The 15,461-nt window shown below is 45.5% G+C and overlaps 1 protein-coding gene across 1 annotated transcript in view; it reads right to left on the bottom strand.

Annotated features, from left to right (window-relative positions):
• DCAF15 (DDB1 and CUL4 associated factor 15) overlaps window positions 1-1,639 on the bottom strand; it is a 37,936-nt gene extending 36,297 nt beyond the window's left edge. The window contains exon 1 of the mRNA XM_055003752.1: window positions 1,523-1,639. Within this exon, the coding sequence (XP_054859727.1) occupies window positions 1,523-1,639 (117 nt within the window). The remainder of the gene's footprint in view (window positions 1-1,522) is intronic.
• Between the last annotated feature and the right edge of the window lie 13,822 nt (window positions 1,640-15,461).

Raw genomic sequence — 15,461 nt, 5'->3', positions numbered from 1 at the left:
TTGCCTGCCTCTGCAACCCTAGTCTTCCATGGAGGTCTTCTATACAATTACTAACCAAGGCTAACCCTGCTGACCTTCTGAGATTTGATGAGATCGGGCTTGCCTTGGCTAGTCAAGTCAGGGCATTGGCATCTTTGGTCTCCATTATTCCCTTTGGGCAAGCATATGCTCCATTATTCCCTGAAGCTGAACATGTTATCCATTATTACCAAAGGGCAAGCGTGGTCCCGATTATTCCCTATGGGCAAGCGTGGTCTCCATTATTTCCCATGGGCAAGTGTTGTGGTGGAGAGTGCTGTTAAGTCAGAGCTGGCTTATGGCAACCCCTGGTAGGGTTTTCATGGCAAGAGACTAACAGCGGTGGCTTGCCAATGCCTGCCTCTGCAACCCTGGCCTTCCTTGGAGGTCTCCCATCCAATTACTGTCCAAGGTGGACCCTGCTTAGCTCTCAAAGAGATCCATCAGTAAAGGGATAGAGAGGAACCATAAACTTTACTCCGATTGCTGCAAGTATGATAGACCATAGACTCTACTACTCTAGCTATTAAGTCTGATCCTACTGCAAAGTTCCTATGCTGTTTAATGTTATGGAAAGGCTTCTGCTCCGTTTCAGTATTTCTTCTGATTTGGACTTCTGCTGTTTTTAAATGTTTACAAATTTTAATGTTTGTTGAAACATCTTTGAAATTGACTGTACTGACTGACACTGTGTAACCCACTTTGAGTCTCAGTAAGAAAGGCAGTCTATCAATAACTTTAATAAACAAATAGGTGACTTTTACCCTCCCTCTGGCAAAAAGATACTCAGATAGGAAGGCTGCACTATAGGGAAGAGGACTGAAGAGATCCATCTGTTAAAGGGATAAGGAGGGGGGGGAAGCACAGACTTTATTACTATTGTAAATATTGAGGGAACCATACACTTCACTACTGCTATAAGTATGATCCTACTGGATTGTTCCTATGTTATTTAATATGTCAGTCATGAAATTGCTTCTGCTCTGTTTCCACATTTCCTCAGCTCTGTATTGGATTTCTGCCGGTTTTTAAATCTTTGCAGATTTGCGTGTATGTACTCATTACATGTCTATTGAAATGTCTTTGACGTTGACTGTACTGACTCACGCCATGTAACCCGCATTGAGTCTCAGTGAGAAAGACGGACTATCAACAACGTCAATAAATAAAGAGGTGACATTTACCCTCCCCCTGGCAAAAAACTCACCCGCCGCCCCCCAGCGCCGAAGTTCCTCTTTCAAGTCTCGGTCAGTTCCACAGTCCTCAAGGGGGCCACTCTTGGGCTGCGGGGCAGTTTTCCTCAAAGGCAGGCACGCGCGCGTGTATGGGGGGGGGGGGAGGTCCTCTCAGGCGCCTGACAGGGAAGGTCGTGCGCGCCCTCGAAGGCCCCGGTCGGGGCGCCAGCGGCCCGTGAGAGAGGGCGCGTCTCTCTCGCGCTCCCCCTCAGGCCAGCGGGCCCCTTCGCCTTCGCCCCCGCCCCCCTTCCTCCCGCGCTTCCGCTCACCTTGACGCGCTCCAGCTGCCTCACCACATGCTCCCGTCGCGCCCCGCGCCCGGCCTCGGCCGTGCCCCGCTTTCCCCCCGAGGCGCCGCCCCGCTCCGGTTTCGAGCTCGGCGCCATTTTCCCCGCCGGTCGCCGCCGCCGCGACTCCCTTCCCTCCTTTCAATCGCGCGAGTCGTCCAGCCAGGCTCCGCCTGCCGCTCTCTGGTCATTGGCCGGCCCCCGCACGTGAACCGGCGCCGATTCGCTCTCGCCCCTGAGGTTTAGCTCTCATTGGTTTGTCAATTCTGGAGGCCCGCCTCCAAGCAGGGAGAAGGAGCCATACAACTGCTTAGGCCCGCCCTCGAGTCTGTCTCTCCAGCTTCCGATTGGTCAGAGCTCTTTTCAGTTTAGTGGAGCGGCCCCACCCACCTTGGAGGCGTGAGGTTACTATGGCAATGGGGCGTGGGCCTTTATCGAGGACCACAGGTGAGCTGGGCGTGGCTTTCACCTCTGCAGAGGCAGGTGCACAAGGGGCCTCCGAGCCTAGTGGATGGGTCACATTTTAGAATGCTTCCTTATGAAAGGCAGGAGGGAACTCCCTGCAAGTAGCAAACCAGCTCCTAACTTGCTTCCAACTGTACTAATTTTCTACCTGCAGGGACCATTCCCAAATGTGAATTCTGCTTCTCTGGCTTAGGAGATTCCTTGAGATTTGAGGGCGTTGCCTGGGAATGATGCTCAGTGGGCATAGGATTCCATCGAGTCCACTTTCCAAAGCTGCCACCTCCTCTGGGTATAATCTCTGTTGTCCAGAGCTCACCTGTAATTCTGGGAGAATGTCAATCTTCACCTTGAAGTTGGTAAACACACAAAATGATGTTTGGTTCCATCACAGGTGAGTGTCAGGTCTTGCCAGGAAAAGCCCCAAGCATCACTCAGGTGTATGAGTTAAAGTTATTGAAGAGAAATACCAGTATCAAGATAGTCAGACAGGATCATTGGCTGAAGTGATGCAAGGTAGCAAAGCAAGGTTAATTATATGACTGAGTCAAGGAGCCAGGAGAGAGAGGGAGGAGGGAAAGGATGAGCTCTGCTCAGTCTCTTAGGAGGTTGGTGCGGTCTCGGCTGGAACTTCAAGGCCACGTTCTCAGACCGGCCAGGAAGTGGTAACCAAAACACCTGAAAGATAAGCAGCTAGCAACAGGTCAGCAAAACAGGTTCCCTCTGCATGTTCTCAGAGGTACACTACACACAGCAGCAAGAAATTCATAACGCATGGCAGATATGCTGGAGGCATATCTGACAGTGAGGGTCAAGGCTGGGGTTGCCAACACCAAGATGGGAAATTCCTGCAGATTTTAGAGGTAGAGCCTGGAGAGGGCGGAGTTTGGGGAGGAGAGAGCCCTCAACAAGGTATAATGCCATACAGTCCACCCTCCAAAGCAGCCATTTTTTCCAGGGGAACTGATCTCTGTGGCCTAGAATAAGTATCAAAAATATGAAAACATATTCATGGCCATTTATATTCACCCATGAATGTGTTTTCATATTTTTGATACTTACTGTATTTATTGTAGATATTGTGTTTATTGGATACATTGGAGGATGATATACATACATACATACAGATATATATATATATATATATATATATATATATATATATATATATATATATATATATATATATATATATATATATAGTCGTAGTTGCTATTTATATATAGGATTTCATTGGTATTGTCATGTCTGTACCCCATCCATGCCATTAATTGATGCTGACCTGTTATTCTGAACCAGGGTTTAATGCTGTGCCTTAATGTCATATTGCCAATGCCATAACTACTTTGCTTTCACAGGCTTTGCTTTCACTGAAGCTGCAGGTGCCTTATCAAATGGCTTTGGAACTCTCAGTGCTTCTGACCTTATACACTGCTCACTCCCATGAATTACTGTGTTTCAACTTTAATCTCCTACTTTCTCAGTGTCTAGTCTTGATAGTTAAAATACGCGAGAAGTTCTCAGGACTGGTTCGTGCCCAAAAGTTATGTTTGCTGGTGGGAGAGGGAAAGGAGCAATTGTGTTCCTTAAGAAGAAAGATTTTCACACATGTCACAATTCCTGTCAACCTGTTTTTACTGCTTAGTTGCCAACCTTGCTTCTGAGTAATCCTATGGACATATCTGTGGAAATGATCTGATTTCTGAATAAAACCATTTAACCAAAAGCCTGGATTCTTGCTGCAATGGTACAGGGTTCTATCTGCCATAGCCTGTCATCCATAGCCTGACAGGTATTTATATGTAAGACATATTTATTCACCATATGAACTTGTCACTTTATAAATATAAGTATACACGATCCATTATCATATTTTTGTTCACAAGCTATTTCTCTGATGGGTGGGGTTTTCCTTGTTGGTTTGCGTGCTTGTTCCCGGAGGAACCTCTTTGTTGTTGTTGCACACTTCCTTGCTTTGCCTGTCCAATTTGCCATGCCGCACTTGTGGTCTAGTGCACCTCTAGCAGCAAGAGGTGAGCTTTCTTAGGGGGACAGGCCAGGAGACAGAATGGGAGCATGGAAGAGTTGTCCGGGGAAGGTTAGCTGCATGCCTCAAGCACACATGGCAGGAGTGGCGAGCAGGGGAATGAGCAGAAAGGACAAGAGGCCTTTTCCAGGGGGCAGGGGGTGCCTCTGAACCAGTTTGTGTTCCATAAAGAATCTTCTTGGTGGCCTTAAAAGAGAGATCAACAGAAACAGGAACCCCCCATGATGATATAGTCACTGACAGTGTAACCACAATACACCAACAAATTCTGGTTCAAATACTCTCTTGATACACATAGATAATTAAATCCAACCCACAGCTTCTAAAGGTATTTATATCATCGTTCTCATAATATGCTGAAAAAGGACATGTGCAAGAAACCAGAATGATACATACATAACCAAAGCCCACCAGAAAGTGTCAGTACTGTTATACGCTGACAATATGGTCCTAATTTCTTTAACTAGGCTTGGATTAAAGAGACTGTTAGACCATCTGGGTGAATACTGTAAAGAGGAACAACTAACAATTACACAAAAACCAAAACAATGGTATTTAGTAAGAGACCAAAAAAGTATCATTGGAGTATACAAGACACCTCAATTGAACAGTGTAGGACCTATAAGTATCTAGGTCTAACTTTTAGTGAGACCCTGAAATGGGATGCCCATATAAAGCTTATAAAAGCCTCAGTGCTCAAGACAATAGGAGCAATAATGAGATTTTACTATTCTAAGGGTGGTTTCTTGATAGCACCGGCCATAAAGCTTTTTGTTTCCAAGGTCATTACTCATTTACTCTATGGAATTGAGATCTGGGGATGGAAGGAACCAACACTTAGCAATTTGGAAATAATTCAAATTTTTTTTCATGTGTCATGTTCTAGCTCTACCAAAAGGGACACCAGCGGCTTTGCTAAGGGCAGAACTTGGTCTCCCTTCAATCAGAGCACGTGCACATTTAGCAATTCTCAAACTGCAGAAAAAATACCAACTAACAGACCCTGGTTCCTTCAGTAATTTGAGTTACCTGAGCTAACACCAGCTGCAAAATAAGGATGAAACCTGGTCGGCCTTCCTTAATGGCATTGCATCTCGATATACCATCCCAGATGAATCACTCTAGCCTTCGGGAAGCAAGGGAATGGGAATGGGTTTACAAAGAGGATGCCCTAATTGATAAATTTTTAATCAGTAAAACAAAATTTGCTCCATGGTATAAAACCTTCAAAAAAGACCATACTAGAGCACGTTATCTGACTGACATCACAGTCTATAAGCTCAGGGTACCATTTACATCATTACACTTCCAGTCTATGCCAACTGAGATGCTACTAGGGCGATTCCAAAAAAAAACCCCATCGATCAGCAGGTATGTATCTGTGGAACCTCAGTTGAAGATTCACCACACCATGTTTTACACTGTCCCCTATACCATGAACCAAGGAGAAAATTTCTCACGAATATTTTATCTGGTCTCCATCTTCTATCTGATTTTGATATACTAAATTTTATACTTTCAGATACAGACCCTTTTATTTCGAAAAGGATGGCCCTTTATGCCCTGGCTGCTAGGAAAATAAGGGCAAATGTGGCAACCAGGAGAGTAAACATCTGATATAGATTGTCTTATAAGCTGCTAGAAATTATTTGGTTTTAATGTTGTTAACTTTTACATTTTAGGTAAAATGCATTTTATAGTCATTTTATTTATATGTATGTAATTATATCTGTATTCTTGTATTTTTTTGCTTTTAATGGTTTTGGATTGTGAAGGCCTATGGCCATATACAAGAAATTCATTCATTCATAATCAAAGTCAAGAGCATTCAAAAGTTACAGTCAAAATTAGTCTTGATGATGTACACTCAAAGAATCCACCCTTCACATGTAGGGCCAAAGTCAGAAAGTTAAAGTAACCAACATTCAAAAATCCATTGTATATAGGTAGATCATAGTCCATAAAGTGTCCTAGTTCAGAAAAAAAAACTTTTTTTAAATTTTTCTTTTTGCAGAAAACCTACAATCAGAGTGGAATTCTTGTCCCTCAGATACTAGGATACAAACCCTACAATGTCTCCATTTAATGTGCCCAATGGGATTTGTTCTTTGCTGTGTGTTATCAACTGTACAAGAGATTCTTTAATATTTTTAGCTCTCCTGTATCCTATCATTAATGGATTCTCACATCTCAGGAGACAGGAGGCAAGATGTCCTTTACCCTTTTATATTTTTACTTTCTCCCTTCAAAAAGGCCTAACAAATCACTTGAACAACAATTCATTTTCAAACCTTAAAGGCCAATAAAATGGTGACCAACAACAGCAGCAACAGTAAAGAGTCTGCCAATGGAAATCTTCCTTAAGCCATTCTGCTTCACTTCATTTCCTCAAAGAAATGGCGGGAAAAGCCTTTTTTCTACGAAACAGATGCATACTCTTGAAGACTTCTGTATGGGATGCATTTATCATTTTCATTAATGGCTCTTTCACTGTATCCCGCAACGTTTATAATAACCAGGGCGAGCAAGGATCAAAGCCGCTTGTTGTGTTCTTCACAACACCCAGGAACCTATCAGCATTGTGCAGGGATATCCAGTCGAAGCTATCCATAAAAAAGGACCACACAGTACTTCAGACACTTCTGCTAATCCAAATTAGAGCAGATTGGAATGTTTCTACACACAAAGAATCATGTAAAGATGTCCAAGTGAATGGTCTTTGGAGTTAAGAACTGCCACATTATCTTACTATATAATTGAGTAAGCGTGTTTCAGACAACTCACTTTATACCCTGGTGCACCACCAGAGGGCGCTGCCACAGAGGAAAGCCCAGGCAAGGTGGGAAGCCCAGGCAGGGAACAGGAGCAGAGCAGGTGGCAATGCTTTCCCCGCTCCTTAACCCAGCTGGTATTAGGTGCGGAGCAGGTGGCATGCCCACCCCCCACCTTAACCCAGCTGATGATGTTTGGTTTTACCTATCTGTTTTGGTTTTCTTATTAGGAGTGCAGCAAGTGGCAATGCTGGCTCACCATTTTAACCCAGCTGACATTAGGAGCCAAGAAGCTGACAATGCCCTCCCCGCCTTCACCCAGCTGGGAACAGGAGCATAGCAGGTAGATATGCACACGCTCCGCCTTAACCCAGCCAGTATTAGGAGCGGAGCAGGTGGCAATGGCCACCCCCACTTTAATCCAGCTGGTATTAGGAGGGAGCAAGTGGCAATTCCTACCCCCCCCGGCTTAACTCAGCTGTTATTAGGAGTGAAGCAGGTGACAATACCCATCTGTCACCTTAACACAGCAAATATGCGTGTAACAGGTGGCAATGGAGCGGAACTGGTGGCAATGCCTACCCCCCACACCTTACCCCAGCTGGTATTAGGAGAGAAGCATGTGGCAATGCCCACCTCCACCTTATCACAACTGACATTAGGAGCGGAGCAGGTGGCAATGCCCACCTCCCGCCTTAACCCAGGTGGTATTAGGAGTAGAGCAGGTGGCAATCCACACCCCCTTAAACCAGCTGGGATCAGGAGCAGAGTAGGTGGCAATGCCCACCTGTGCATTAATCCAGCTGGTATTAGGAGCAGAGCAAGTGGCAATGCCCACCCCTGCCTTAACCCAGTTGGTATTAGGAGTGGAGCAAGTGGCAATGCTTACCCCCCACCTTAACTCAGCTGGTATTTGGAGCAGAACAGGTGGCAATGCCTACCCCCCACCTTAACCCAGCTGGTATTGGGAGTGAAGCAGGTGGCAATGCCCACCCCTCCTTATCACAACTGGCATTAGGATCCGAGCAGGTTACAATGCCCACCCCCACCTTAACCCAGCTGGTATTAGGAGCAGAGCAGGTGGCGATGCCCACCCCCCTTCACCCAGGTGGGTTCAGGAGCAAAGCAGATGGCAATGCCCACCCCCTTCACCTGGATGGGATCAGGCACTGAGCAGGAGGAAATTTTCTTCTTCCCTCCACTCAGCCAAGACAAGAAGTGGAGCAAATAGCAATGCCCGCCCCCTTCAACCTACTGGAATAAGGCACTAAGCAGGTGGCAATGTCCACCCCTTCTTCACCCTTTTGGAATCAGGCGCCAAGCAGGTAGCAATCTCCGCCCCCCCTTCAACCTGCCAGAATCAGGAGCAGAGAAGGTGGCAATGCCTGCTCCCCCTTCACCTAGTTGGGATCAGGAGCAGAGCACCTAGCAAAGCCCACCACCTTCCTTCACCTATCAGGGTCAGGCGAGGATCACCCAGCAGAGAACAGATGGCAATGCCCACCCACCCCCCTTCACCTAGCTAGAATCAGGCTTGGAGCAGGCAGCAGTGCCTGCCCCCCTTCACCCAGCCGTAATCAGGTGCAGAGCAGAAGGCAATGCCTGTTTTCCCGTCACCTGACTGGGATCAGGAGTGGAGCAGGTGGCAATGCCTGCCCCCCTTTACCTGGCCTGTATCAGATGTGCAGCAGGTAGCAAAGCCACCACCCCTTCCTGTTGCTGAGATCAGGTGTGGAGCAGGTGGCAATGCCCGCCCCCCCCCCCCCGCCTCCTTCACTGGCTGGGATCAGCGACGGAGGAGGAGGGAATGCCTGCCTGCTCGCTCTCCCCTTTCTAGAGCCCGTTGTATTTTTCCCCACAATGGGCTTTCTTTCTAGTTGAAAATATTTGTGGTGGGCATGATTCAACATGCAACAGTAGTGGAAGAGTGCAGTTTGTTTGCTGTTATTACTGACACCTCATAGGCTTTCCCTCATGTATTCAGTTGCATGCTACATTAGACAGAGCCTCAGTTTTCTGCCAATAATACTCCAAACATCTTCAGGCACTTTCCTGCTCTCCCATCTGCATAGTAAACTAAGGACCAAAGTACATGATATGACTGTCACATGTCAGGTCACAGGTGTGCAACTAGACTTGCAGTCAGTCATACATTGGGATGATTGGGGAAACTCATTTTGAGAAGCACTGGTTCATTCAATGCTGTGAGGGAGTGCTGCGAGGGGGGAGAATAAGCTTCTGGTTTCCCTCCCCTGCTGCTTTTGCCAGCAGAAAGGAGATGTTTAGCCTCTTTGGCTCCAGATGTCCTCCCCGCACCCTTTCCACTTGCAAAAGTGAGGGGGAAGAAAAGAAGCTCCCCTCATGCTCCCTTGTAGCACCAAGCAAACAAGTGCTTTTTAAGGTGCGTCCCCCCCAATGTACATCTCTGCCTGTGAGTCCAGTCATGCATCTGTGACCTGTCATGTGCTGGGCATATCATGTAGATTGCCCCTAAGGATCTAGGATTCTATTCAAGAATGGAAGAGGAAGCCAAGGTGCAAACCCCTTTACTGCCCCAAGGAGCCTTAAATTCCAGGCTGATACCAAGACTCAAGGGATGCTCTCACTCTTAAAATCTTTAGAGCATTCCATAAACCAACTGACTCTATCATTCTCCAAGGGTGCCAGACTCCTGGCTTTCTGCAAACTATGCAAAACTGAATTATACAAGAGGTCTTTTTTACTCAGATAGGAGGGCTGTATTATAAGGAAGTGGTCTCAAAGAAATCCATCAGTAAAGGGACAGAGAGGAACCATAGACTTTACTATTATTGCTCTAAGTATGATAGACCACAGACTCTACTACTCTAGCTATAAGTCTGATCCCTATTGCAAGGTTCCTATATGGTTTAATACAGCAGCCTTAGAATTGCTTCTGCTCCGTTTCAGCATTTCTTCAGCTCTGTATTGCATTTCTGCTGGTTTCAAACATTTACAAGTTTGCACGAATATACATGTTTATTGAAATGTCTCTGAAATTGCGCTGTACTCACTCATACGGTATAATCTGCCTTGAGAAAAATGGACTATAAATAACACAAATAAAAACAAAATAAATACTGATCATGCTGATTACTTGGTAGGCCCTTTGCTTTCTGTAAACATGCAGCTAACAGCCAAGCCCTTTCAAAAGTCAGTCCCCCCAAAACTGACAACTCCAGGGCAGCTTGCAGCCCAACAGATGGGTCTGTGTAACCCACCGAAGGGTGACAACCCATGGGTGGAAGAAAGTGCTAAGCTAGAGCAAGAAAGCCGAGATTCCTGGGTTCGTGCAACAGGAGTGTAATGCACGTGGCCACGGTCAGTGCAGGGTGTGGCACAGATACATTCCTGATTGTTGCTGGAAATCCACCCTTCCTCTGTCAAAGACTGTTACAATGTATGAAAAGGAAACTCCTTTTGGTGCAGACTGTGTCATATGGTAAGAGTTGTGTTCCTGGCTCCCCCTGCACAGGTCCCCTCCCACAAACAAAGTGTAATGAAAGGATGTTAAAGGGGAAGAAGACACGCTGATACATAGTTCGCCCCATTTTCTCACATCTTCCTGGCTACCTTTGCAAATTCTACCATTACAGCCCCCCTCAACACACACAGTTTGATTGCTTTGTGTGTGGTGTGAAGAGATTCCCACAACCTGCTGTTCTGTTCTCCCTGCTTCTGCAACTTGCTTTGTTCAGGATTGTTCACTGCACCACTGATGTGGCAAACCAGATCCCCGGGTTTTGCAAGACAGGTCTGCAGATCTAAATCTGTTTTGAGATTTGATTTGATTTTTTTAGTAAACAATATTTTACATTATATCTGCTCTTCAGATGTGTCTGGAGTCAGCATAGCCAGGGAAAGAACTTTGGCTTGCCTGAAAAAGGACACCAGACTGTGGCTATGTTCCCCTGGCGCCTCGTGACCTGGCACAGTGCTGAATGTGCTGGCAAACAGGACAAGGAGGAGGTGAGACGAGCAAGAACATGGCGGGGGGGGGGGGAAGTGTTTATATCTCCATCACTTGAGCCAAACCAGGGAAGGAAGCTGTAAACAAGGGCTCTGAAGCCAGCTTGTCAGATGTTATTATTTGGCAATCTGGACACAGTAAGCTGCCCTTTTGCAGTCAAGAAAATTTCAACTCTGTAATTCTTCTAGGGTTTTCCAACCTGAGAATTCTGTAAATCAGATTTTTTGTATGTTCCCCAAACTGTATCAATACAGCCCAAACCCTGTCAATCTTGGCGATAATTAGGAAGTCTCTAAACCTCTAAATTTATTCACATTTCCCCATCTGTTGTCAGTAGCAGTAAGAGCTTCTAGTGCAGCTAGGGAGTATCATAGAATCATAGAGTTGGAAGGGGCCTTACAGACCATCTAGTCCAACCCCCTGCCCAGTGCAGGATCAGCCTAAAGCATCTCTGACAAATATTCATCCAGCCTCTTCTTGAAAACTGCCAGTAAGGGGGAGCTCACCACCTCCCTAGGCAGCTGATTCCATTTTTGAACTACTCTGACCGTGAAAAAGTTTTTCCTAATATCCAGCCGGTACCTTTGTGCATGTAGTTTTAGCCCATCGCTTCGTGTCCTACCCTCTGCTGCCAACTGGAACAGCTCTTTGCCCTCCTCCAAATGACAGCCTTTCAAATATTTAAAGAGAGCAATCATGTCCCCCCACAACCTCCTCTTCTCCAAACTCAACATTCCCAAGGCCCTCAGCCTTTCCTCGTAGGGCTCAGTCTCCAGACCCATGATCATCCTCGTCGCTCTCCTCTGCACCCTCTCGATTTTGGCCACATCCTTTTTGAAGTGAGGCCTCCAGAACTGCACACAATACTCCAGGTGTGGCCTGACCAAGGCAGTACAGAGAGGGGCTATGACCTCCTGCGATTTCGATGCTATGGCCCCTTTGATACAACTCAAAGATTCAGATTTATTGGGAATCAGTTATTAACACTATAGAAAAAATATTGGCCATACAATATGTCGTAAACCAGAATTTATGGCACGGAACCACAGTACCCACCTATAGGATAGATTTAGTCTCATTAATGATAGCAGCAGCTAAGACAACTATAGCTCAAAAGTGGAAAAGCGACTGCATACCCACTATCAAACAATGGATATCAACGGTTTGGGACCTTTTAATCTCTGACAAAATAACCGAGTAAATAGCTTCTTCTGAGAACCCCAACTATGAATAATTCTTTATGGAGAGGTGGCTTCCCTTTCTAAACTATATTACAGAGCACTCTATTGAGGATTATACTGTACCTAAGAAATATGTAGGTATTTGGCTTTATTGATCGTTAATGACCAGTAAATATGTCCTTTATTTGATTTATTTATCTAGTTAAGAATGTTTGGAATCTGTTTACCGTTATGTTATTGTTATGTTATTGTTATCTTGAAAATTTAGAAATAAAAAATTATTTTAAAAAGGAGCATAATGCCTCATTGAGTTAGGGTATATCTTTATGGAAGCTTTCTGTGTGCCCAGTTCACTATTTCAGTGTCAAAACATGGAAAGCAAACAATTGTCCTCTTAGGGTGGGCTTGACCAACTTGTGGCCCTCCAGCCAAACCCAGCCTTCCACCCATCCTTCTACCCAACTGGGTGAATTTCCTGGGTTTGCTTCATGGACCCAGGCAGTCAAATGTGATCCCAAGAGAAGCAGAAATAATATGGTGCAGGAAAACTTGAGTCTTGGCATTAGTTGTGTCCCGTGCAGACTGCATTTTGGTGCTGACCTACACACATGTGCCAACACGGATAGAGTTGCCATATCTCTCAGGGCTCAGAACCAGAGATTCAGGGGGAGGGATCATGGAGAGAAGGTGCAGTATCTTCTAGACTGGGTGTAACCTGGTGGTACCAGATGGAGGCAGTACCAGCACCAAGCAGGTCAGGGTTTGGCTGTGCCTGGCATCAAATGGATCTGGGAATCCAGGCAATAATGGAATCTTGCCTCATCAAGCTAAGCAGAAAACAGCCTGATTCTTCATCCTGAGATTTCAATTGTTCACCTGGAAACCCAGAGAAGGATGCTAAGTTCCTGAAACAACATGATCAGCCCAAAGTACAGACAAGCTGTGGATGATGACAGTTTGGGCTACCAGTTTCACCAGCCCCTGAACTCCTCTGATGAGACAATGACTTTGCTTACAGAGTGGGAAGGTGAAGACTGGAATTGAGAGTTCCATAGTTAATCATTCAGACTGTCTTCCAGGACTGTGTCCCTTAGTTAAAGACATACTTTCATCTAGAGAAGCAGAGATGCCAGGACTCAGGCAAATTGGGAGTCACACACACAAGACAGAAATCCTGCTTCCTAATCTGAGCAGTTTTAAGGGCTTATGATGGCAGTTAAAGATATGCTGCATGTCAAAAAGGCAGGCTGCCTGCAGTACAAAGGCATTGTGTTCCTAGAAAATATGAGCGATCCATCTTCCAGGGGCCCAAGTTAGGTTTCAGAACAAACAATGGGGCCTGAACCCCTCTGAAAGGAAGCCATGAAACAGGGTGTCATATGGGCTCCATGGCTGGGGACATATATGGGGCAGAGACAGTAACTATGTTCTGTATTCTAGCATGCCACATAGCACCAAAGAGGGCATGTGTGCAAAAATGCACTGCTCTTTCTTTTTATGTAGATAGGAACTATGGTTTGTATATGTGATCTTTTTCTTGCTGGTCATTTGACTGTAATAAATCTGGAAAATAAAATAAATAAATTGTAGCATAAGCTTCCGAGAACCACAGCTTGTCAGATGCAGGGAAGTAGGTAGCAGGGAATGTGCCTTGGACTGATTTAAATCATTCCTCGTGGAACAGACTCAAAGGATTGCCATCGGAGACCAGCTACCTTCAGTATAGGAATTATTTTGCAGGGCTCACAAGCTGCAGTCTTATCCCCCATATTATTCAACTTCTCTGTAAAGCCTTTAGGAGATATAACTCATAGCTGTGGAATTGGATGTCATCAGTATGCAGATGACACCCAGCTTTATCTCTTGTTATATAAATCTCCTGGTGATGCTGTAGCCAGCTGTGGTCCCTGCTTTCAATGGGGTTCAGTTGTCCTGCAGATTTTGCTAAGAGCCTAGTAGTTATATTGGATCCAGTTCTGCTGCTAGAGAAGCAAGTTAATGAAGGATGGTGGTTGTGGGATTTCCGGGCTGTATTGCCGTGGTCTTGGCATTGTAGTTCCTGACGTTTCGCCAGCAGCTGTGGCTGGCATCTTCAGAGGTGTAGCACCGAAAGACAGAGATCTCTCAGTGGTGCTACACCTCTGAAGATGCCAGCCACAGCTGCTGGCGAAACGTCAGGAACTACAATGCCAAGACCACGGCAATACAGCCCGGAAAACCCACAACAACCATCGTTCTCCGGCCGTGAAAGCCTTCGACAATACATCAAGTTAATGAAGCTGCAAAAAATGCCTTCTTCAAACTCAGTATGACCCGGGAGACAGCTCCCTACCTTGGCACAGCCAATCTGGTCTTCTGGATCCATGCCTTGGTAAAATTAAGAGTAGATTATTGTAATGCACTCTACGTAGGTCTTCCCTTGAAGTCAACTCAGAGACTCCAGTTGGTGCAGAATGCTGGAGCTCAGATATTATCAGGAGCTAGGTGGAACTCCCAGTCTGCAGTCACTTCATTTGCTTCCCATCAGTTACGAGGCTCAATTCAAAGTTTTGGCTATCACATACAAAGCCCTTCATGGCCTTGGCCCCTCATATCTATGGGACTGCTTCTCTCCCTGTGGTCCACCATGGCAGCTTCACTCATCTTGACAGGGCCTTCTGTATTTGCTGTCCCTGCAGGGCAAAACCAACACCTGCCTGTATACATGTATTCTGTATAGCCAGGGGTTTTTTTTCTGGGAAAAGTGGCGGAACAATCAAGAGGGAAATGAGGAAGAAACACACGGGATTCTTTGAAATCATATTATTTTCAAACACTATTGCCGGCTATTTTCAAGAGGTGCCAGAACTCCGTTCCCTTGTATTCCCCCTGAAGAAAAGCCCTGTCTGTAGTGGCCCCCAACTTACGGAATGGCCTGTATAAAGAGGTCAGGGAAGTTCCCAGTCTCCTGGCTTTCTGAAAAATATGCAAAAGTGAATTATTCAGGAGGGCTTTTTAACACAGGTAATCGAGCTGTTCTGTAAGGAAATGGTTTGGAGAGATGCTCTGGTAAACGGACAGAGACTGTAGACTATACTACTTTGTACTGCCTATTGCGGCAAATAAGCTCCTACTGGGTAGTTTCTGGGTTGTTTAATATGTCAGTGGCTTACAAATTGCTGATATTTTGTTTCAGCATTGTTTTTCAGCTGTATCATATTTCTGCTTGTTTTTAAATTTCTGTAATCCAAACCCTTCTGTATTGTTTTTTGGATGTCCTAGATTACACTGTGTAATCTGCCTTGTCTTTGTGAGAAAAGTGGACTATAAATTAATAAATGATCAGTGTGTGAGTTTGGGGCTGAGCTTTGGCACTGGAAAGAGGTTCTGGGACTGATCCTGGAAGCTTTGTTTGGCTGGGGGATATAAAGCCCTGTCTATGGCTTCTTAGCATTCTTTTATCGTATATGTACCTCAATAACTCATGTAAGAA

Source organism: Eublepharis macularius, chromosome 19 (genome assembly GCF_028583425.1).
Source record: "Eublepharis macularius isolate TG4126 chromosome 19, MPM_Emac_v1.0, whole genome shotgun sequence".
NCBI classification, from domain to species: domain Eukaryota; kingdom Metazoa; phylum Chordata; class Lepidosauria; order Squamata; family Eublepharidae; genus Eublepharis; species Eublepharis macularius.
Note: the sequence above shows the minus strand (reverse complement) of the source record. Positions and strands in the feature narration are given on the sequence as shown.